The sequence below is a fragment of the Epinephelus fuscoguttatus genome, linkage group LG21 (assembly GCF_011397635.1).
Source record: "Epinephelus fuscoguttatus linkage group LG21, E.fuscoguttatus.final_Chr_v1".
NCBI classification, from domain to species: Eukaryota; Metazoa; Chordata; class Actinopteri; order Perciformes; family Serranidae; genus Epinephelus; species Epinephelus fuscoguttatus.
This window is the reverse complement of record NC_064772.1, coordinates 17,739,164-17,762,235: the sequence shown is the minus strand read 5'-3', so window position 1 is coordinate 17,762,235 and position 23,072 is coordinate 17,739,164. Positions and strand designations below refer to the sequence as shown.

At 39.7% G+C, this 23,072-nt stretch overlaps 1 protein-coding gene across 1 annotated transcript in view; it reads left to right on the top strand.

Moving 5' to 3' along the window:
• The first annotated feature begins 1,734 nt into the window (after nucleotides 1-1,734).
• The window catches only part of malrd1 (MAM and LDL receptor class A domain containing 1), a 101,591-nt gene continuing 80,253 nt past the window's right edge, over nucleotides 1,735-23,072 (top strand). Inside the window, exons 1-7 of the mRNA XM_049565010.1 lie at nucleotides 1,735-1,971; nucleotides 4,576-4,707; nucleotides 4,792-4,880; nucleotides 4,962-5,126; nucleotides 10,850-10,946; nucleotides 18,872-19,003; nucleotides 20,313-20,459. Of these exons, the coding sequence (XP_049420967.1) occupies nucleotides 1,794-1,971; nucleotides 4,576-4,707; nucleotides 4,792-4,880; nucleotides 4,962-5,126; nucleotides 10,850-10,946; nucleotides 18,872-19,003; nucleotides 20,313-20,459 (940 nt within the window). The 5' untranslated portion in view covers nucleotides 1,735-1,793. The remainder of the gene's footprint in view (nucleotides 1,972-4,575; nucleotides 4,708-4,791; nucleotides 4,881-4,961; nucleotides 5,127-10,849; nucleotides 10,947-18,871; nucleotides 19,004-20,312; nucleotides 20,460-23,072) is intronic.

The window sequence follows — 23,072 nt, the reverse complement described above, 5'->3', positions numbered from 1 at the left end:
TTAAAATTTCATCCTGCAGTGTAAGCATTGCAGTAATGGACTGCTCTTATATCCTGCTGTACTGAATGTTATGCATAACAATGCTTGACAGACTTTATTCCTTTATTTCCTGCACAGTGGAGTTAGCTTTGTTCTGCCCTATTGGCTCAACTCTTTGCTGGTTGATGTTAATGACACTCTCTCATTGATATCAGTTTGTGTGGTTATGACTCACCATGGCTGACCACATTGCCATTCTGTATTCTTGCACATTCCTGTCACTCATAAAATTGGTATAAGATGATTAGTCTCTCAGTCATTATCATCCTGACCTCAAATTGATTCCCATCTCATGTATTTTTGCATCCTGACACTGTTATTCAAAGTGACTGCTTGAGGGTTGGTATTCAGAAACAACAATTCAACAAGACACATCTCCACTAGATGTGGAGTTGTCTCAACATGCTGCCAGCTGCACTCAATTCACTCTTACCACCACTGCCAATAGAGGTCAATACAGACGTGATCTTTTCCTTGTTCCATTGGTCCCTCGTCCCTCATGGAGCTGTCAAGCTCGCTTTTTCTCTCAAGGTTAATTTCATTTGAACTACACCAGCTCGTGTACTGGCTTGCTGCTTGTCTGTTTTAAGGTCTTGTCTTTACTGATTGCTGTGAAATGAAATTATGCCTCACTGTAAAGTGGAACTGAGCCCTGTTGGACACAGTTAATGATCCTCTCTTAGCAGTTCATATACCCAACCTCATTTCTTCTTTCCTTGCTTTAATAGGTTCAGTACACCAAGTTGTAGTTAGAGCTAATGTGTTTTATCTTTAGTGAAAACAGTGGGCTATCTGCACCCTCTCCAGTTTTCACCCATACAGATGGAGAGTTTTCCCATTGAATTATGTGTTATTAGCAGTGATTGGTTTAAAAGCCCTTTGTGCTTAAGAATAGGAACTTAAGTGCTTGCATGCTATTTAGGCTACAGCTCAATAGAGGAAAAGATCATTATCTTTTATGAACAAGTTAATTATTCTGTGCGCACAAGAAAAAAAATCACCTTTTAGGACTTTAGGGGCTATGTGCAGCTCAAATATACACAAATACACCCAACAAAATACTTACCTGATTTTTAGCTGTGCTAGCGGCTTGGCTTTATGGCAATGTCAATCAGTCCACTACTTTGGTCTAAACTGAAATAACAATCATTGGATGGATAGCATGGATTTTGGTCCAGATGTTCATGGTGCCCAGAAGATGAATCCTAATAACTTAAGTGACCCCCTGACCCCCCTCGAGTGACACCATGAAGTTGACATTTGTGGTTTTGAGTGAAACTTTTGGATGTATTGTCATGAAATTTGGTACAGACAAACATGAACTAATCTTCAATCAAAGTTTATGCTCAACTTTGTGTTTAGAGCTAATTAAGAAATTATAGCAAACTGAACTCACATGTTGAACATAGTAAGCATTACACCAGGTAAACATCAGCATGTTAGCATCGTTATTATAGGCATATTAGCATGCTGGTGTTAGCATTTAGCAAAAAGCACTGCTGTGCCTAAGTATAGCCTCACAGAGTAGCATGAACACAGGAACCAGCAAAGTGACCTTATTGAGTAACAGCCATAAAAGCCATTTATTACCCTTTACAACACACTGACAGCTTCCAAGATCCAAGCGAACTGTACGCGGTGAAGAAAAGCTCTGCCTCGACTGAAGTTTGTTCTTATGTCCTAAAAACAAAATGCTTCAACTGGAGGTGAACAGAAGGTGTTTTAGTTAAAGGACAAAAATAATAACCAGGCCGATGACGTTGCTTCTGGGTTCAGCGTGGCTGCTGTTGGCCTTCTCTCAGGTGTTTACCTCTGGGTCTGCGGAAGCTTGTTTAACTCCAGAGTTCAGCTGCTCCCGGGGCTTATGTGTGCCTGAGGACTGTGTGTGTGACTTCACTGACAACTGTGGAGATGGCAGCGATGAGAAAAACTGTGAGTAAAGCAGGAAAATACACAGTGTAATGATAATATAATCATAATTTGGCAAGATTTTTAGGATATGTGATTGATATGGACAGTCAGCTTTCTGTATAGGCTAATGAGGGTGTGCGGGGTGGATAAATGGTTACAACATATCTGTGATGTATCATTATGGCATTTCACGCAAATGTCAAGACAATTACTGGCTGAAATGACAAACATTTTATTTAACGCACAAAATAATTGCCTTCCTGGACAATAAAGAAAATGCTGACCAAGGTCATTTATTTCCTACTTACTAAGGGTAAGGTATTGTTAGTAATCATCATAGTAAGAGCCTTATTAATGCATTATTTTAAAGTTCCTCCCCAGACATTGATTAAACCACTAGAAACTCATCTCTGCTCATCAATATTATATATTTGGAAGTTTTTTCCATTAAAAAAAAATCCCTTCATGCCTTAAAATGCTTCAGACATAACACCTTTGCCTTATTTAGTATTCACAGATCAATGAATATGCAAATTGAACCTCAGCCACCCGCCTGCAGCTCAAGTGTACCTGCTTTGCTCTGCTCATCAAACACACAAATCTCTGCTTGTAAACAGTAATGGATAAGATGAGCCTTGGGCTATACGTCTTCAAACAGCTAAGAATGTGTTGCTCATATTCGATAAACCTTGATCCCATCGCCAGCTCGGACAAGTCTAAGTGAAAGTGAAACTAAAATTGCAAAATAATGATACATAGATACACTTGCTTTAGACTCATAAGTCAGTCTTTAGATGCTTTGCTTAACTAAAGACTGATGTCTTTCTCCCTGATTTTGTGTTTAGATGGGCAGATACAATTTCAGAGTTTAAAAAAACTCCCTACGTTGCAAAACCAATAGTAAATCCGCAGGGCAGTCCTTCGGTGGCTCACTGAACTCTTGTGCTTGTAAACATAGTCCAACTGCGTTAAAAGTTTTAAACAAAGTCACTGTAAGTCCTTCATTTCCACAATCTTGTGGTCTGAGCACACGTTTGATGAGTTAAATCTCTCAGCATCCATTTTCAAGCTCTCTGTGTGTTTGTTTCCTTGCAGACGAGAAAACATTTCTGGGAGGGCGTGTCCTTTTCAAAAATGCAAGAGGCGTTGCTTTGTTGCTGGCCGTTTTCTCCGGTGTGTTAAACACACTTTAGAAAGGAGTGTCCCCAGACTATCAGAAGGCGGAGATCTGTGATTGTCTGGTGGCGAGACTACACTTGCTTCTCCTCTGATACCCCACAGTTTGATGGGATTGGTTCTGTAGGTTTGTGACATAAAAAATCCAAGAAGTCAGAATCTGTGTTTTAGTCGCTGGTACACTGCAGCTAGGCTATAGTTAATAGTTTTGGTAGTTCAAGGATTCAAGACATTAAGGTTTTATTGTCACAGTAAACAGTGTATGTGTGGGGCAGTGAAATGGAGTGTGGCTATGCTTCAGATTGGATTAAAAAGAATTATAAAGGGAAAAAAAATCAAACTATATATATGTATAAAATCCCGCTCTTAACACCCCATGGGGATGGTGGTGTGTCTTCCTCAAGCTCGGGTCCTCTACCAGAGGCCTGGGAGTTTGAGGGTTCTGCGCAGTATCTTAGCTGTTCATAGGACTGCGCTCTTCTGGACAGAGACCTCAGATATTGTGCCTGGAATCTGCTGGATCCACTCTCCCAGTTTGGGGGCCACAGCCCCCAGTGCTCTGAATACCACTGGCACCACTGCTGCCTTTACTTGCCACATCTTTTCTAGCTCCTCTTTCAGCCCTGTTTTTTTTTTTTTAGCCTCTCATGTTCCTTCTTCTTGATGTTACTGTCGCTTTGGATTGCTACATCACTTGCCACTGCCTTCTTCTGTCGTTTGTTGATCAACACAATGTCTGTCAGTCTGGATCTGGAAGTCCCACAGGATCTTAGCTTGGTCATTCTAAACCACCTTAGGTCCATTCTGACCTTGGGAGCCCATACTGTTTCTATACTCTTTGCGTTTGGTTTCAGAGAGAACAATATGTTTGACAAATCTGAGGATAAACAGATTTATACTTTTGAAGTAAAATCCAAATGTAGTATTTATAAATCATTATAAGCATTTCTTACGCATGACTAAAATATACAGACTTGGATGGAAATTAAAGGACTGAACAGTTTAAAGGCATAACTGATACATACACAGTTTTTAACTTGGCACCAAAAAAGGCAAGTAGATTAAGATATAAGAGGCTTCTGTGAGGATATTTAGCTCCTTATATATCTTAGAATATGAAGTCATCTTTAATTCCTTGCTGCATCATCACTGATCCTGTCTGACATACCTCTAAAAACTCAGTATCATCACTAATTCTTTATAGTCCCACATTTGGCCATAAAGTCAAATAAAATTAAGACAAGATGTATCAAAATTAAATGAGACACCACTTTATTTTTTAGCTCCGCTGTGCTGATGAATCTTTATGATGCGTAGATCCCACAGCTTAATCCCAATACACAGATTCATGGCGAACTATATTTCAGGATGAATTACAAAATAGCACAAGTGAAATGTTTTTTTTTTCTGTTGTTGTTGTTGTTGTTGTTGTTGTTGTTGTTGTTGAAGGCTCCAGATATAAGAGGTGCGACTTTGAGGAGGGATTTTGTGACCTGATCCAGAGCTCAGAGTCACCATCTGGATGGACCAGAACAACTGAGGTCCCAGGGCTCAAACATGACCACACCAACAACACATCAAGTACGAGCACCATGGCATCTTTCATATAGGGTGTACTGTACGTTCGTTTATTCATATTAATCCATACTTCTCCCTCTCCTTCAGCATATTTCCTGTCCCTTTTACCTGTCAGTGGAAACAGAACCTCTGCAGACCTGAACAGTCCAATCTTTCAGCCCAGTCAGACTTGCCAGGTAACAAAACCCTCTCCTGGCATCCATATAAAAACCTCAACAACCACATTACAACATCTTCCTTGCATTTTTATTCAACAGATGAGTTTCTACCATTATGTTGGGTCACAACATGGAAATCTTCAAGTGTTGATTCAGACTCACACACCAGGTCACAGCACAGAGGTGTGGAAACACTCCACACAACCACAGATGGGAACATGGCAGCGGACAGTGATTACGTTTTCCAGCAATCACAGTTTTCAGGTTTGTAACATTCATAGTCTACTGGTTTTATATTGCTGTTTAGCACTGTGAAGTACAGCAGTGCTGAACTGACAATGTGTAGCTGACATAACTCTTGCATCTTATGAGGTCAAGTGAGATCTGCTACATCTGTTTCACAAAACTCCAAACAGGTTTTGTCAATGCCCAATCAACTGTTGCATTGCATTTGGTTCAAAAGACACACCTCCTCTTTGTGCTCCGATTTCATACTCGGGCAGTATGGCCGTTAATATTCCAGAATTCCAGCTTCATAGAACAACTGCCAGCCATATGTTTTAAACAGCCAATAATAGCCTACGTTTAAAGGGCAGTAAAACACTTAAAATGACATAACGTGAAAATAAGCTAAGTGAAGAAGCAGCCCATTGACTAATGGTTGCAGAGGCAAAGGAGGAAAAGGACTCGGTGCGCCCCGATTTGTCAGTTGTAGCGCAGCCGCCTGTCAGTAGTCGCCTGGCCATTCACACCAGAAGCGCACTTGTGAAAAAAATCACCAGACGGCGACACTATCACTGCAGATTGTATCTCCAGTCAACATTTTCCATGATGCCGTCACCTGCCTACAGCAGGCACATTCAGGAAGAACATGACCGCTGTGGATGTGGCATATGCTCTGAAGAGGCAGGGACACACTCTGTACGATTTTGATAGATAAATAGATCCCTTGGTAATTAATACCCGAAAATCTGGTCTGCATAGTATAAGTTTATTGTCTTGGCAACATATCTTATAGGTCACACATTATTAGGCTAAGATTATTTTTGGGGCAATTTTGCATTTAATGAAAGGACAGCTGTAGATAGACAGGAAAGTTAGGTCAAAGAGCAGGGATGACATGCAGCAAAGGGCCAAAGGTCGGAGATGAACTCAGACCGCTGCAAAGGAAGGACTCATCCTATCTGGGGCGCAGACTCTGCCAGGGGAGCTAGAGGTCGTCCTGATCTGCCGGTCAACTTCACGTGATACCAGCCAAAAGCCAGCATATGCCAGCTAATGAAAACTCTGCTCTATTCACCCTCTGTCTGAAACACTCCAGTTTAGCGCCTGTCTCTGTAAGCCCCCTCCTTAAAAAGCCCAGTCTGCTCTGACTGGTCAGCATTTCTGGGTCTTCCACATCCATGCTCTCCGCACAGTATAGCAGCACTTTCTACCTTGAAAATTCACCAATAAAATAAAAATTCTAAACCAGAATTTTCAGATGTTCCAGCAGGAATATGATCCAAAATCGAAGAGAAAGTACAAGATCTCATGTTTCCCTGACATTAGCATGTAACTACACGTAGCAGTGTGCTTGAAGCTGGAACATGATTTTAACGGAGTATAGAGGCACTGTCTACCATGAAAAATACAAGCTTCTAAACTAAAATCTAATATGATCCGAAATCAAGGAGAATAACATTGACAACCAAGATTACATGCTTCCCTTATGTTACCATGTAGCTACATGTAGCCATGCAGTAATGTGCCTGGAGCAGATGACCATATAAAGATATCTGTCATGAGCTGACGTCAGCATGTTGCGAAAGTAGAAAAAAAGCGTATTCAGAGCCTGAGGTTTTTGCTCACATGGATTACTTTTACTTTTGAAACTCTGGCTACATTTAATATAAACAGCCATCATTGTAGCATTATGACTAAAAATATGGAAAAGCATAATAGGTCTTTAACTTAATGTCAACAGTATACACCCTGTTTTTGTTATGGTGCCAAATAGTGTCCTCAAACACCTGTGACCTAGAAGGATATGAAAGGAGTACATTAACTGTGTCCCATACTGCATGCTAATTCTGAGCAGGGTTCGACTAACAGTGACAAAAAAAAGTAAAAGCCGGGATTTACATGCATATATGTTATTGTTCCACAGTGACAATGGGGGAGCTTTTCAGTCCTTGAAAAACTTTCATTTCATTTGCATGTAGTGCTTTCTCTTTCACAAGACAAGTGTTTTTTGTACACTAATTGCTAAAACAACATACTAGTACATAATATAAACAGTTTTAGTCCTTATTAAACAAGGACAGTGCACAAAAAAACATTAATCTTAATGTGGAGGAGATGATTCATGCCAGATTAGCTATTAGGTAATTTCCGCCTGCAGTCCCTGCGGGCAGGTACACACAGAACAATCAGCAGACACTAAAAACATTCATTTACATGCAACAGGAATATAAAGTCCCTGTTATGCTACAAATCTACAAGCACACATCAACATATGAATAGCAGCACATTCATCTGGTACAACTATAAAATTACGATTCATTACAGTTTGAAGACATAAATCACAGTCAAATTAATGTCAACATGACTGGTTGCTCATTATCCATTTTTTTCACCATGGGAAAAAGAAAGAAAAAGAAACATTAATCTAAATTAGCTATAATGTCAGATGTGTAAATAAGAAAGTGCTTGCAAGGAGGTTCCCCGCTCAACTTAATATTTCAATGTTGTGATTGCAATTTGTATCCTATGCCCTAAAATGGCCAAAAAAATGGATAATGCAGGTTTAGAATCAAAAGATTTTTACCAAGAAGAATAGTTTAGGTCTTAGACTACTGGACCAAGCTTCACCTTATTAACTTATACTGTATTGTGTTGATATTTTTACTGCATGGTAAAATAAACCATAAGTTTCCTTGAGACTGATAAAAGTCATCACAGCAGAAATGAGCTGCACAACGGGAGCTGTATGTGTGCAGTGAGGGGCTACTGACCCCACTAGACTCTTCAGAGGCCATCTGGAGTCCTGTGAAGCCTGCTGTTAGTGTCCTTCCTGCAGTATATCCTCAGACAAAGTCAGTGTGTCACCCCTCTCCTCCTCTCTGCCTTCACCATCTGTCAACGACTCCAGCCAGACCAGTTTCATAACATTTTAAAGAGAGGTCAACTCTCTGGCGATTTCAATTTCAGGCAGTACACATAATGATTTGCACTTTTTCACCTGCTTAAATATCTCCAGGGTTTTGCTGCTGTTCTCTAATTTTGTTGTAGAAAACACTTTTCTTTGGATAGCTTTATTAAGAGTTGTGTATATAAAGTATTATATGCAAATATATATACATTTGGCCTAGAGCTTGAAACAATAACAGAAAGTATAAGGCATGATGGGTTAAAAGAGTTTGTAGAGCTGCTTTTATGTGGTGGACATGGCCAAAATAGTGCCAGTTCTAACCTTTCTAAAATACTTTTTACATGTTAACACATAAATGTACAGTTACTCTGTGACTGTATTTTCATTATTCTCTGCATGTCTATGCCCAGGGACCCACTGTCTCATTATCCGCCCATGGTCGTGGGAGTGCTGACTGTTTAGTGACCTCAGTAGTGCATTCTGCTGCCAATGTTCCTCAATACAGTGGAACAGTAACAGTACATTTATGTGTAAAGATGTAAAAAGTCATGTTAGCATTGTGAGCGATAGCACTGTTTTGTGTCTTTCGCCATTGCACAAAATGCCTTCTCATTGCTGACGCCTGTCTACACAACAACACAGGAAACAGAGTCTGACTGTGGATAAATATGCTCAAGATTTTCTGAGAGTAAGGGTACATTGTCTGGATCAGATAAACACTGGCGTGGCTCTGAAATCCTAAATAAACATTTGTTTACAGTATATGCACTCTTCGCTATCATTTTATAGAGTGTATTACTTTATGGACTCAAAGTCTGCTTTTGGGGAAAAAGAAATACCAGCTGATAAGTATGACCAATGTAAATTGTGTATTTGAGTCCATTTTCCCATCACCCATCATGACACATCCAGTGTTTGTTTAGTCATTAATGAAGGGTTATAAAACTCCATTGGTGTAGATAAAGCTGTTCTGTGGACTTTGATCAGTGCAGCTTTGATATTATTGGCATTGTGACAGTCAGAGAAAATGTGGTGCGTTAAGCTAGCTAGCAGTGTGACTCTGGAGATGGCACTGTCTGTAACTGTAACAGTTTCAGCAACTATCACAGGGACTGTCGTGGAATTAAGTACAGACATTCATGTCCTTCTCAGAATGAATTGTAGTAACTAAGAGCCACATACGGCTCTTAAGCCTATCTCCACTGGCGCCCTGTGGCTTTGACAAAAAATGATATGAAAATAAAAGGTTATTTTTTTTAAGATTTTTTTTTAATTTGTCATTTTTAGGACTAAAATGATGCTTACGTTCTCCACTTGTTAAAAAAATTGTTTTTACAGTCCATACACCAAATTTAGAAAACAAACATAAACAAACAAATAAACAAACAAAAAACAAAAAACATTTTGTCAACTAAAATGTGTGTTGAACATGTATAATCTGGTGCCTTTTCATCAAAATTTTTGCCAAATCTTCAATGGCTAGTCTTGAATCTAGCTAAGCTAGCTATGTATTCCAAATCCAAAAAAGAAAAGCCTCAAAATAGAGAATTCTATAGTGTGTGGACAGATCTGCTTGCTTTCACCACCAAACCTGCAAAAACTTAAGTACAAAATAATCATAAATAGCCCACTGCAGAGTTGCCACTTTGTAGTAAAACATATTAATGAATGTGCATTTAGACAAATTAGTAACGTTAATAGGCTAATTTTGTTGCTGTACCTTCACCATAAGTCTCAAATATGATTTGAAGATATGAACTATATGTTCATCCCATCCTCATAAACATGATATCTCAAGAACGCCGGATAAACTGATTTGATTCAAAGGTCAAAGGTCAAAGGTCAAGGTGATCTTGACCTCACATTGGTCTCATTCTTGTGAAAGCGATATCTCAAGAACACCTTGACGGAATTTCTTAAATTTGGCACAAACGTCTACTTGGACTAAATGATGACGTGATAGATTTTTGTGGTTGACGGTCAAAGAACACTATGACTTTGAGTTTGTCTCATTTTGTGAAGGTATAATCTCAAAAAGGCTTTGAAGGAACTTCCTAAAATTTGGCACAAACGTTCAGTTGGACTCATGCCTGTTTTTGGCTCAAGAATTCATATGTAATTATGACAAAATTTCACACAGATAAAATGATGAAGTGATGACTTTTTATATCCAAAAGGTCAAAGGTCAGCTTCACTGTGACATCATATTGTTCTGCAAAAACACCTTTCTGCCCATTGATGCCATAACTCCATTTGGTCGGATACTGAATTGGTGACATGAATCTTGGGTGCCCATCTTGTAACTGTGCTGATTGTATAGATCCTGTGTGCTGCCAGGGGAAGATGTGTGTGTGAAGCATCCATGTTTTAACAGACATGAATGTAAACTGTAAGTGCAACTTGACGAGTTGCAGAGGCATACAACCACAAGGCAGTGATTCTAGTGGGGTTTTTGTTGCTGTTGTTGTTTTGTTTTGTTTTGTCTTTGTCCAAAACAGGCTCTTTTGATAGAAAAGGTTGCCAGCCCCTGATCTAGAGCCAATATCAGCTTAAATTTTAAATTTTTCCCATGACCAAACGACTGCAAAACTACTGATAGTTTCTAGTATTGCTATAGATTGTTAAAGTCTGTAGTCCTGTTTTCCTAGCAGTGTCAGTGTTAACAAATGCATGTAGATACATTTGTCATATACCACAAGCAAATGCACTCAAGCACAGACATACCAAATGTGCACATACTGAAATTTATTACCTTTCTACACAGGCCAGAATGCACCGACACCAACAGACACTGTGGAAAGATAATAAAAAGAGGTGACTGAGTGATTTTTAAAATGTTTTCTGTATCTACCAGGTGGTGATTCAAGGGCAACTTTCAGCTGACAGCAAGGCCTCTGAGGTCCTGGCCATCGATGACCTATCCTTCAGTCCCGGCTGTGTGACGGTGCCTGGTACTGCTACCATTAATAAAATCTCACTACACACACGGGACAAGTTCAGACCCTGACATTTTAAAATATCGGCACACATAAACAGACCACCACAAACCTGTTTTGAATACTGATAACAGGGGAAGACACTAATGGATGGGATTCATAACAGAATAACTGAATCATTAAAATAGTGCTTACTAGACATTTTCCTGCACTGAACATGGAGCAGTCACTGTCACAATGTATGGGTTTATTTATGTCTGCTATAGCACTCCGCCTGCAGCTCAGTGATGAATATGATAAAGCCAAACATCTTGGCTGACAGCGTTTGATAAAACACTGTCCTCTGGGTATTTTGGACATAATTTTAACATGTTGCCTTGGTGATGTACAGGTATTTCAGCCGCGAGTGCAAACTGTAGCATCTTTACAGCTGCTGTTAGTCATCCAATATAGGATGATGTTCCTGCTCCCTGCCTGTAAAACAACAGTTGAGCTTTATTGATTGCCTCATTTAGGCTGGGAGCTGTGGGCTTTAATTTTTGGGGGGGTTTCTTTCCCTGGTGGAGCATCAAGGCCAGAGTGTTGAGTGGAGACAGAGCTGCTCTAGAGAAATAATGTCACAGATTTAAGTCAGATGTCAGAGGTCTGAGTCAGCACCACAGTTTTTCAGGGATGTTTGGCAGGTGGTGAGCTCGAATTGCGAAGAAGGATTTTTACTGAATAAATACCTTCTAAAAGTCGAATAATTCCTAGTTTTTCATTCATTCATTAGTAATCAGGGAAGGTCTGCAGGCAGGCTGTTTAACCAGGATGATTTATGTGGCATAGATTACATATTTATTGTTAGTAGCAAGAGTGCTGGAGTAGGTTTTCCTTACTTTTTAGTCAACCATGAGGCTGGAATTTTTCCGTTTGTCTCCTACAGTGTGGTACATAAGGCCACAATAATCTTTTTTTTTGTGTGAGCATTTTCCAGCTCTTTGTTTTTATTTTGGCCCACAACTTTACAGGTGCACTCTCACTCTAAAGCTGGGCTCAGAGTACAGGAGTTTTCAGCTGCTTTTACCCTGATTCAACACCGGAGAAATCAGGTCTGGGACTCTGGTCGGCGCTGATGTTTGGCCGAGATTATTTCGTAAAGTGAGAGGTTTACAGATCCAGGCTTAACCTTTCTGAACTGCTTGCAGACTCAACGGGGCCGCCTTGATCATTTCAAACATGTTTGATATTTAGGATTTAAAAAAAAAAAAAAGATGATTACAGTTATGATTATGTCAGTGCGGAGCAGCTTACAGTTTTGCCAAACAACGGTAAACATTCTAGCTTTTGAGGCTAATGTTAGCTAGCATACTACTGATGACCATCCATTTTCTCATCTCGTTTAGTCTCCTTTTCTTTTCTCTCCCTGTGAAGCATTGTTAAAATTACAGCAAGCTGTCGCACCCTGTCAGTCTTCCCTTTGTTACATCTACGTCCCCATGAGATCACATGAGGGGGTGCATTCATGCTCCGTCTTGCACCATAGCTTTAATAATGTCCTGTAGTGCAGTGGTCCCCAACTGGTCCAGCCACAGGGTCCAGATTTTTCCTTAGTCATTAGTTTAAGGCCCACGCCGTTTATTATATTCAGCCTCATACTTGCGTTTGGCCATGTCGTTGAGCTACTTTGCTGTCTCTGTCAAGAACTGTCTGTTAGTCACCTACTCTACAGCAGGAGACGGTACTTTGAAATAAAAGCTCTGTGCTGGAAATTTACTGTGCTCCCATGTACAAGGCTGTTGCCGGAGCAACTCGGGTTCGATTCCAGCCTGTGGCCCTTCACTTTTACCTTTTACTTTTACCTTTAAAAAAATGCTGCCATTGTCTACAGTGGAGTCTAAAACATTCCGCAGGGTCGTCAGTAAAATCCCCGTGACTAAGTAGATGGAGGACTCGCTGACAGACAGGTCAGACTCAGGACTTGCATTATGCTTGGTACACACTACACGACTTTTCTGCCTGTTCTGAAAGTCACTATGTCACATTACACGATTGTGGAGTCATGAAATCGTGCCATGACTTGACCGACAGACATGACACACTACATGATGGAACTCACCAATTATCCCCGGTCGTCTTTCACGACATGTGTGATGTCATTGTTTTATTCTTGTCCTATTTTTATTACTTTTACTATTGTTTCAGTCACTGTGTCTGTTCATGTGCCAGCTGAAATGTTGTTGTAGTAATGTAAAAAGCGCCAGCAGATGGCAGGAGCTGTATTTGGAGTACCGTACCCAAACACTCAAGCTACTGAATCCTCCATAACCAAGTTCCTACAAATGTTTCACAATATAAGCCTATTTAAAAAATGGAAGGATTCTCTCAGGCGAGGTTATAAGGGGCTTTTAATTTGAAACAAATTCAGGAAGTGTTGAGTTTGAAATGGTGGCGCAATATGTTAACTTTATAAAGACAACAGGACCAGAAAAAAAGTAAATATATAAACACACAGAGGGATTAATAAATAATGGACTGTCTGTAATGTAGTTTGTTTCAAATGAAGCTGGGAGCCTCTGCAGTTGTGGTGAGTAAAAGCCCCGCCGCTATTTGTTAATGTTATTACTTTATGTCAGTTTCCATTATGAGGATGTATCATTGTTTGCTAGCTTGATGCTAATGACAGTAACGTTAACTCAGCGGACTGACAAAGTGCCTCTGCTGTTTCACACCATCATTTCCCCCTTTTACTCTGTGTGGTAACATCCCTAGAGGAAATATTAAAAACACTGGGGTGTTGTTGTCATACAGTTGTCTATGGCAGCAGATCGTTCTGTGTTTCTACTGGTCAAAGTGACGGCTGTGATGGGAGAATTGGATCTCAGTGAGGGGCAAGTGGTCCATAACTTTAATTTTGGAGACAAAAAAATGTAGGCTTAGCTCCCTGTGGTCCGTTGCCCAATAGGAAACGTAGAATACTCAAAAGTACTTTAAAAGTTCTTGAGTTACTTTTCTCAGGGAGTAACATTGGAAGTACTTTAAAAGTACTTGAGTTACTTTACTCAAGGAGTAACACAGTAAAGTAACTGATTACTTTTCAAAAAAGTAACTCAGTAAGGTAACTTGATTACTTTTTAAGTAACCCTTACCCAACTCTTGTAGTGCGTGTGCAGGTTTGAGATTAGAGAGAAAAACATTTGTGAAGTTTCTCCTTATGTGCGTGATGCAAACTCATTTTTAGTAGTCTGAGCCCGGCTTATATGACTCGGCATGAATGCTGATGTTGCTCCGTGTCTGCTGAATGTATAAATGGGCAACTGTTTGTAGCTTGTTCACCATGTTATGTTTCTCATTTTTGGGTTTACAGCTTATTGAGCTAATTCCAAGTGGCTGAAAAGATGAATTAATGCAGCTTTAAGTAGAGTAAATAAGAGCAAAGGGAAACAGAATTAGGAGTCTGTGGGCAGCACCAGTCACCCTGGCACTTGGTCCTTTAGCTTCCATCTGTCTTCTGCTCCCAGCAGTGGATTCGTGAAATACTCCACACCTCAAAAAGCATGGCCGGTGTTATTATATAAAAAGAATGAAACCTGATGATGAACAGGTGTGTACAGTATGAGGCACAGAGCTGCTTAGATCTACACCCTAAACACTTCTTTTTAAAGTCAAAGCTCCAGCACTGTCACAAATACCAATGACATTTTGCTGCAAAGGGTTATAATGTATGACACATCTGTATAAGCTGACCTATATATGTGAAGGAAGACAAGGATATTGTTTTGATGTATGGCTCACATCTAATATTGCTAATTACATGTCATTACGGTCACTTGAAGAGCTTTATTTATGTCCCATGTCCTTTAATTATCCATCCTATCCACCATATAGGCAATAAACTTGTTGAGTTATGGATTCACCATATCAAATCAGAATAAGTGCGCAGTAATAAATAATAACATTATAAGCACTGGATATTGGCCTATAATCAAATGGATGTGGGATGAAAATAAGACAAAATGATATTGTAAATTGTATGTTCAGCCAAAGTTTGACCCGCCCTTTATGCTCTGTCATCATAAATCACACTCTTGTACATGTACAAGTGTCTTTGCATGTTTTAGAAATTAGCTGGCCACCATAAAATTTATTACGGCTTTCATATGCCTAATTGATATCCCCAATCATTTTTGCCTGACCTACTCTGAGGAATCTGTGCCCTACTGTCCCTTAATCATTTTATTAGATATTTTATCCTGCTCAGAGGAGCCAGCTGGGAAGACACTACTCAGAGGTGTAATATCCCAATAGACAACCCTGTCTCTTAAAAATGATGCTTAAATTGTGCCAGATATGTAAATTAACTACATTTACTCAATATGTTGTATGCATGAAAATGTATTCCAGGTGGCATTTTGTTTCCTACAAGTGTCATTTTTTAGTGTTGTAAACATAGACAAGGTTAGTGCAAAGGCAGGAGACTAGTTCAATCGGGAGAGACAGAATAATGAAGTCAAGATAATATTAAATTCAAGATATTAGTGTACAGATTAAGAGATGATTTGTGCTGATTAAGATTTAATCAAGGGATCGAGGGACAGCTAAGCAACAGCAGGATAAATCCCCACATGGAGTCCAGGCACTGGTGGTGGCTGATGACTCTGAGGCTGATGAGTGCTGAGGCATATGAGGCTAGTCTGGGGCCGTTTAGTGGCCGTTCTGGTAAGGAACCGGAACCAGGGCGAGAGAGACAGGATCCAGAATTCGATGGATGCGCCTTTCCATCAAAGTAAAAGCACCAAGCTTATAAAAATGCAGTGAAACTTTTTAATTTAAAGAATATAATTTGCAAGAAAAGCCCCAAGCCATTAAGTTAACCTTTTTCTTTTATTGTAAATCGATGGTGCGCCAGAATTTAAAGTTTTAATTTGGTGAACACTTTTACTTTGGTGAATTTCATGAATTCCGGATCCGCTCTCTAGACCGGAGCCAGAATCCAGACAAAATTCAGAGTGAATGGAAACCAGGCTCTTCCCCGTAGGTGAAGAGCCTGGTGATGCGAGGCTAGTATGAGGCTGATGAATCTGTAAAGACTAGGTGGTGACTGGGAGGTGGAGGGCACACATGACGGTAGCAAGAAGGACTATGACAGAGAAAGAAACATATTGAAAATGAGGAGCAGTCAGATGATAGGCTGACACAGAAGGTGAGTGTCTGTACTATTGGTTGATTGTGTGATGACTGAACTGACCTACCCACACAATGACACCTAGAGATAGTGAGTGAGCTTACGTGCAAGGAATAAATGTCAGGTTGAGAAAGAAACATACAGCCTGAGCATGAAAAGTACTGTCTTCCTGACTGAACTTTCGCTTGAGCTTCATTTGTGCTTCTAAGCTGAATTTGTCAATACTTTCATATTAACAATGGATTAAATGACTAATGTGAAAGGGGTTGCATGTTGCAGCCTAATGTAGTTGAAACAGCAGCCTGCCAAGCAACAAATGGCAGATGTACAAATAAGTGACTAGCCAGTGAACATAGCATTTAGCAGCCAAATTGTCAGATATTTTCCTCAGGAGTTGGTGTAGATTTAAACAGAGCTAAAAAGACATGGACCTTTTTCACAGAAGATATTTTGACATTTCATAGCAGGAAAAGCACAGGAATATTTCATAATATTAATGGTGGCTGCATTCCACTTAGGGTTGGCCGTGGTATTGTGCATGCTGGCTCACTGGAATACTTGATTGGGACACTTAATGGAGCTGAGGCGTCGTTAATCTCGTCAGTTTCACCTGTGCCTTTCCTACTATGACAAGTCAAAATGTCTGCTGTGATAAAGGTCCATTATATCTGGCAGGTGGCCAGAAACATGACTTAAAATGAATGTTGGTCTGATCGCAACTGGATGTGTAAACAGGCCACTTTGCTAGATTGTTAGCCGTAGCAGCTTTATCAGGGGATTGGAAATAACATGTCGATGTTGTGTTTACAGCTTGTTCCAGCTGGTCCCTCAAAGTGGCTGATAAAATCTTTTAATAGTGCTTTAAAGCTCCTACAAACCTGTGATGCCCTTTTTACCATAGCACCTGTCAGAGTGAGGGCAACTTTTACTATGCCTTCACTGCTATGGCTGGAGGCATTATGTTCTTTGGGTTGTCCGTACACATGTTCCATTCTTGGGATATCTCAGGAATGCCTTGAAGGAATTTACCCAAATTTTGCACAAACACCCACCTGGACTCAAGGATGAACTGATTAGATTTTGGTGTTCTAAGGTCAAGGTCAATGTGATGTCACCTTTGTCCCATTCTGTGAAACTGATATCTCTGGAATATTTTGAGGTGGTTTTCTTTTTTTAAATTTGGCACAAACGTCCCCTTGGACTCAAAGATGAACATGTCATTCTTTAATGGTCAAAGGTCACTGTGATCTGACATCTGACCCTGTCCCATTCTTGTGAATGCGATATCTCAGAAACACTTTGAGGGAAATTCTCTAAATTTGGTACAAACAACCACTTGAACTCAAAGATGAACATATCATTTTTTAATGGTCAAAGGTCACTGTGACCTCATACACTGTGGCCACAATTCTAGAATTTATATTCTTATTATGAAAAAAAATTACACAAATGTCTCATAGAATTGAATGATGAAGTGAAGACTTTTTATATCCCAAAGGTCAAAAGTCAACTTCACTGTGACATCACCTTTGTCCCATTCCGTGGACCTTATATCTCAGGAATATTTTGAGGGATTTTTTTTTTTTAAATTTGGCACAAACGTCCATTTGGACTCAAAGATGAACATGTTATTCTTTAATGGTCAAAGGTCACTGTGATCTCACATCTGTCCCATTCTTGTGAATGCGATATCTCAGGAACACTTCGAGGGAATTTTTCTAAATGTGGCACAAACGACCACTTGAAGTCAAAGATGAACATATCATTTTTTTTAATGGTCAAAGATCACTGTGACCTCATACACTTTGGCCATAACTTAAGAATTCATACTCCTACGATGAAGAAAAATTCACACAAATGTCCAATATGATTGAATAATCAAGTGAAGACTTTTTATATCCCAAAGGTCAAAGGTCAACTTCACTGTGACATCACAATGTTCTGTGAAAACACTTTTCTGGCCATTATTTAACACCATAACTCAGAAACAGAAGGTGAGACATTTGGTCAGACACTGAATTGGTAACACTAACCTTGTGTGTCCACCCTGAAACTGTGCTGATTGTATAGATCTTCTGTGCTGCTGGGGGGAGATGAGTGAGAAGCATCCACTCACTTTTAGAATTTGTAGCTTCTCTGCAGCAGCATCCATGTTTGAAGCATTGTCTACTGTCATGGCTACATATGAGTCTGGACAGACATTGATGTAAACTGTAACATGACTCAGTGGAGTAATGGTGGAGATTCTAGATCTCTCTTTAAGTAAATGAAATTACCTATTTGCCAGCATGGCTCAGCCCAAATTCAAAAAGTTAGTTCCTGCAGGATCTAAAGTAAGAAACCATTTACAGACTTATCATCAATAGCAAGCCAAAAGCCATTTAAAAAATAGACAATTTTTCACTAATGTTTCCAATATTCCTTGTAAGCAGAATGAAATTGAATTCATTTAAGAGATGGGGTCTCGGACGTACTATTGATCAAAATATCTGAACTTCATTTATTACTTCACAGTTGAGTCTAATCTTCCATAACACAGCTAATGTACTTACTTTTCTCTGGACGCAGCTGAGCTCATCTATATTAATCCACCATGATCTCCCATGAGTGCTCTTTAATGATAAAATCGCTTGATAAGAGTCAGTGATAACAACTGGAGCTCTTTGTAGCTGGTGGGTCTGCACCTGATTTGATCTGGGTTATCAAAGTGCCTCTTGCATCTGAACAATGTCATATTGATTGTATTAATCTTTTCATTTTTGATTTCCTGTTGCAGAGAGCAGTGTACCTCCTCCTCCTGTTTGCCCTCCCTCGTTGTTCGCCTGTGGCAGTGGAGAGTGCATCGAGGAGAGCAAAGTGTGTGACTTCACCCCACATTGTCCCCACGGAGAGGATGAAGCCAGCTGCCGTAAGAACCTTGTTGCCAAGTAACCCATCCAAATAATCCACATCCTGTTTGTACGTTTGACCGAGAGCAGGATATATATTTATCTGCCAGTATGACGACAATGGCTGACATTTAAAGATTGTTTCCTGGTTTGGATTTTAACCAGAAGTTCTTTTTTTCCTGTTAGTTTTGTATTTGATTTGTCAGCATAGGCTGAAAAATAAAACCCAACCAGTCAATTTCCAGAATGTGAAAACTTTTATTAAATATTAAAACAACAATCTCTCAACAAGGTCCGTGGAGTTGCACAGTGGGATGAAGTTTATAATTTCTTTTTTTTTTTTTTGTTTAGTTCATGTTAAAACCACAAATTTTATTTTCTGAGAAATACATTTTTTTTCTGTCAGTTCAGTGGATGGGTAGAAGTACTACAATACCCATGAGCGTTGGCTGTCATTGCTATAGAGGAGAAGCCAGTCAGAAGGGTAGTGAATTCAAAACTCCTTGTCATTAAACAAAACCTGGTGACATAGTTGCTGAATAATCCAAATAAACCCAGAATACAAAAAGTTTGATTTCTTATATGATATGAAAAATTCATATTGTAATACTCGCAATATTTCGACTTTTTGACATAGTGACGTCATACTGTTACCCATGGCAACAACAAACATGGCTGAAAGTCATCATATCCACATTATTGATGAATATTTATCAAAAATCTTACTGTGTAAATATTTTGTGATAGCACTGATACTCAACCCTACATTATTGTCTTATATGGATATTACAGTATTTGGTCAGAAATATTGTGATTTGATTTTCTCTATATCACCCAACCCTAGTTAAACTACTGGTTGTATTGTTAGTTGCTGAAATGCACCTTGGGAGGTGTAGTTTTCCAGCAAAGTTTTTATGTGCCTTTTCCTTGTCCTTTCAAAGAAACCGAAATTTTCCACTGCAGTTGTTAATCTTTTGTCCTGAAGATTTGACTGTGAGAGTTTCATGTCCAGCTAAGTCATAAAAGTGTGTGTTACAGTGCTCTGAAGCTTTTGATCACATGACACAATCCTTCTCAGCAGATGGATTTTACCTAGTTGTCATGAAACTGTAGATTTTCAAGTTTCCATTTTTCCTAGCACTTTAAAGAGCACTTTAAATGTTGACTTTGAAAATGTGTTCTTGACCTTGTGAAAGGAAGCTGACACAACAGTTTCACCACAGGGATCCATCAGTAGCTGCTCTGGAGCTTTCAGTCAGTATCACACAAAAGAATTCACTTTCGGTCTGAACTTTATTTTAATAATTTCCCCTCTCTCTACTTATTCAGCCTCTGAGTGCGACTTTGAGTCTGGTTCTTGTGGTTGGAATGAGCTCACCCTTGACGATGGCTTTGACTGGGTGTGGGGCTCTTCTGTGGAGGTGCCTCCATACGACCATACACCACCTGCGGACCACTCTACAAACAGCACTGAAGGTAAAGAAACACCACCACACATGTTTATTAGCACTGCTGCCATCTGTAATATGCAGCCACTGGAATAAGAATAGAAATGCAATGAGCCGATAAGATCATCAGGGTGTGTGGTCAGAAATAAGTGGCAAAAGATAATATTATCTTGGGACGGAATCAGGGTTTTGTGCAAGGAAAGAAAAGCCCTTGTCTGTGTGTTTTTGAGAGATAAGCACTTCACGGAGAAATGCTTTCTCAGCCATCTGAATAATAGAAAGGAAATCAACATATGGTGTACTCATTCTGAATATTAACACCTCATCATTCAGTGAAATACACAACACTATGCTGTCCTTGGTTCTCGGACCACAATGTGTCACTGTATATTATGCCTCATTACATCTTCATAGTTTATTATTTTCTCCACATCTAACCTCCAGAAGACATTTTAGGGACAGATTCATGGGTTTAACAAGAAATTTTGTTGTGAATTGACTTGATAACATCCAGTTTTTTTAGCCTCACCATCTGTTGTTTTGTTATGTACATTGTGTGAACATGCTGTGAAAAGATGCTCTGTTAGGTTCAGATTTGGAGGCAGTGCAGGCAGTGAACTGAAGTCCCTGTTATGTTTCTGGGAAGCATCTTCATATGCTTCGAGCTTTGTGAAATGACACGTATCCTGGTGGGAGCATCTGTTGGAGGGTTTAGAAAATATGGCTGTGACCATTCAAAGATTCAAAACAAAGTGCAGGTATGTGGCGGTGTTCACACTGTGTTTATTTGGCAGTCAGACACCTAATAGGAGCCAAGAAAACTGTCTAACTCCATCACAATACCACCTCATACTGTGCAGCATCGGGCAGAATGGATTCCCAGATTCTTGTCGTTCTAACCTCACCATAGACCTGGTGTCATCTTCCTTATTAAGCTGTTTTAATGACGAATGCATCACCGCTGCACAAAACACAGTAGCTGTGCCTGTGCTGCTGATGGACAGTCAGATAGAGCTAACGTTACTGTAATGCAAGTGAGAAGAAAGAACTGGAGCACACTGATCAATTTATAGCCTTTAACACTGCAAAGACTAATGTTTCAACTGTTGAAGCCACAGCAGTGTTGAACCATTAGTCTGTTTGCACTATTTAAGTCTATAAATTGATCATTGTGCTCTAGTCCTTTCCTCTCACTTGGAAAATCTCTGTCTTTGAGCTGTAAAGCACCTGATTTGGCTGCATGCTGTTGGATGATGCACCGGGAACCCTGTTACAGTTACATTTAATCCCTTTGAGCTAAGGATTAAATTACTCTTACATGGGTTCTTCAAAGGCAATACATTTTTAGGTTAAATAATCAGCATAAGGTTAAAGCTCCCATAGCATATAAAGTCAGATTTCCAAGTCTTTTTTGATATAAGCTATGTATAGGTGCTGTATAAATGCTGTAAAAGCATCCAGTATGATGTAACCGCAGAGAAGTGTACAAAGTTCATATTCAGAAACTGTGCCTTTAAATGAGCCGTCAGGACTTGTGAAGTCAAAACTCTACCATATAGACCATTTTATACCTGCAACATAGGCTGTATCCGAAATCACTCACTACTCACTACATAGTCCTCAACATATAACTCCCTATAAAGTGAACAAGGAGTAGTGAATGAGTGAATGATTTCGGACACAGCCATAAACATTCTAAATGGGTCCTGTTGTATTTCGTGTTGGAATGTTGGCCCAATGATACAGAAGATCTGGGTAACTTTACACCTGGGATGTTGAACTTTTTGGCTTCATGTGCCACCAAGCAACTTTCATAGAAAATACACCAGGTCCATCCTGTTGCCTAGCAATGCAATTCCAGTGAAAATATAGAAAGTGCAGCTACAGTGCCCTTCTATGTTGCCAACTCTTTTCCAATTAAATGAGTTAGTACTGGCTCCAAACGTTGCTAAAAGATGCCAGATAATGTCATCTGCTGGTTTGCATATCAGTGACATCATCGCACATTGATGGAAGCATTAGAATTTAAAAAAGTTGCTGAATTTGATTCAATGGAAAAATCCTCGATAAAATATTTGAACAGCATAACCACAGAAACTACAACTGAACTCCCACGGTAAGTGGCATCTCCTCTTCTCCTGCCTGCCCCACAACTGCATGGCACTGGAGGAGAGAGGGGGAGAAACCCCAATCCCGTTGTTGGGCTGCAATTACATTGAGCAATTTGTGTGGGAGTAAATTATAATATCTTTCTCTCTCTTCCATTGATGATCTGAAAAAGTTGTTAAATTTGTTGCTTTTTAAAAATAAAGTCGCTAAGAAGGTCTGAAAAGTCATTAAATCTAACGAGAAAGTCGCCAAGTTGGCAACACTGGTGCCGTTTCAGTCATTCCCCCTGCTGTAATGACAGTGCAGAGACGCCAAGAGGCAGATGTGGAGGACGGGGAAACACTGACCCATCAGAGCAGACTGGGCTTTTTCGGCCAGGGAGCATAAAGAGACAGGCACCAAAATGGAGTATTTAGATGACGTGTGAGAATAATAATGTGTTTTTTAACATTAAAGCATTTAAACATGTTCTGACAGAAACCAAATTACAAGAATTAATCTGTGAATGAGCATAATATTGAACCTTTAACAG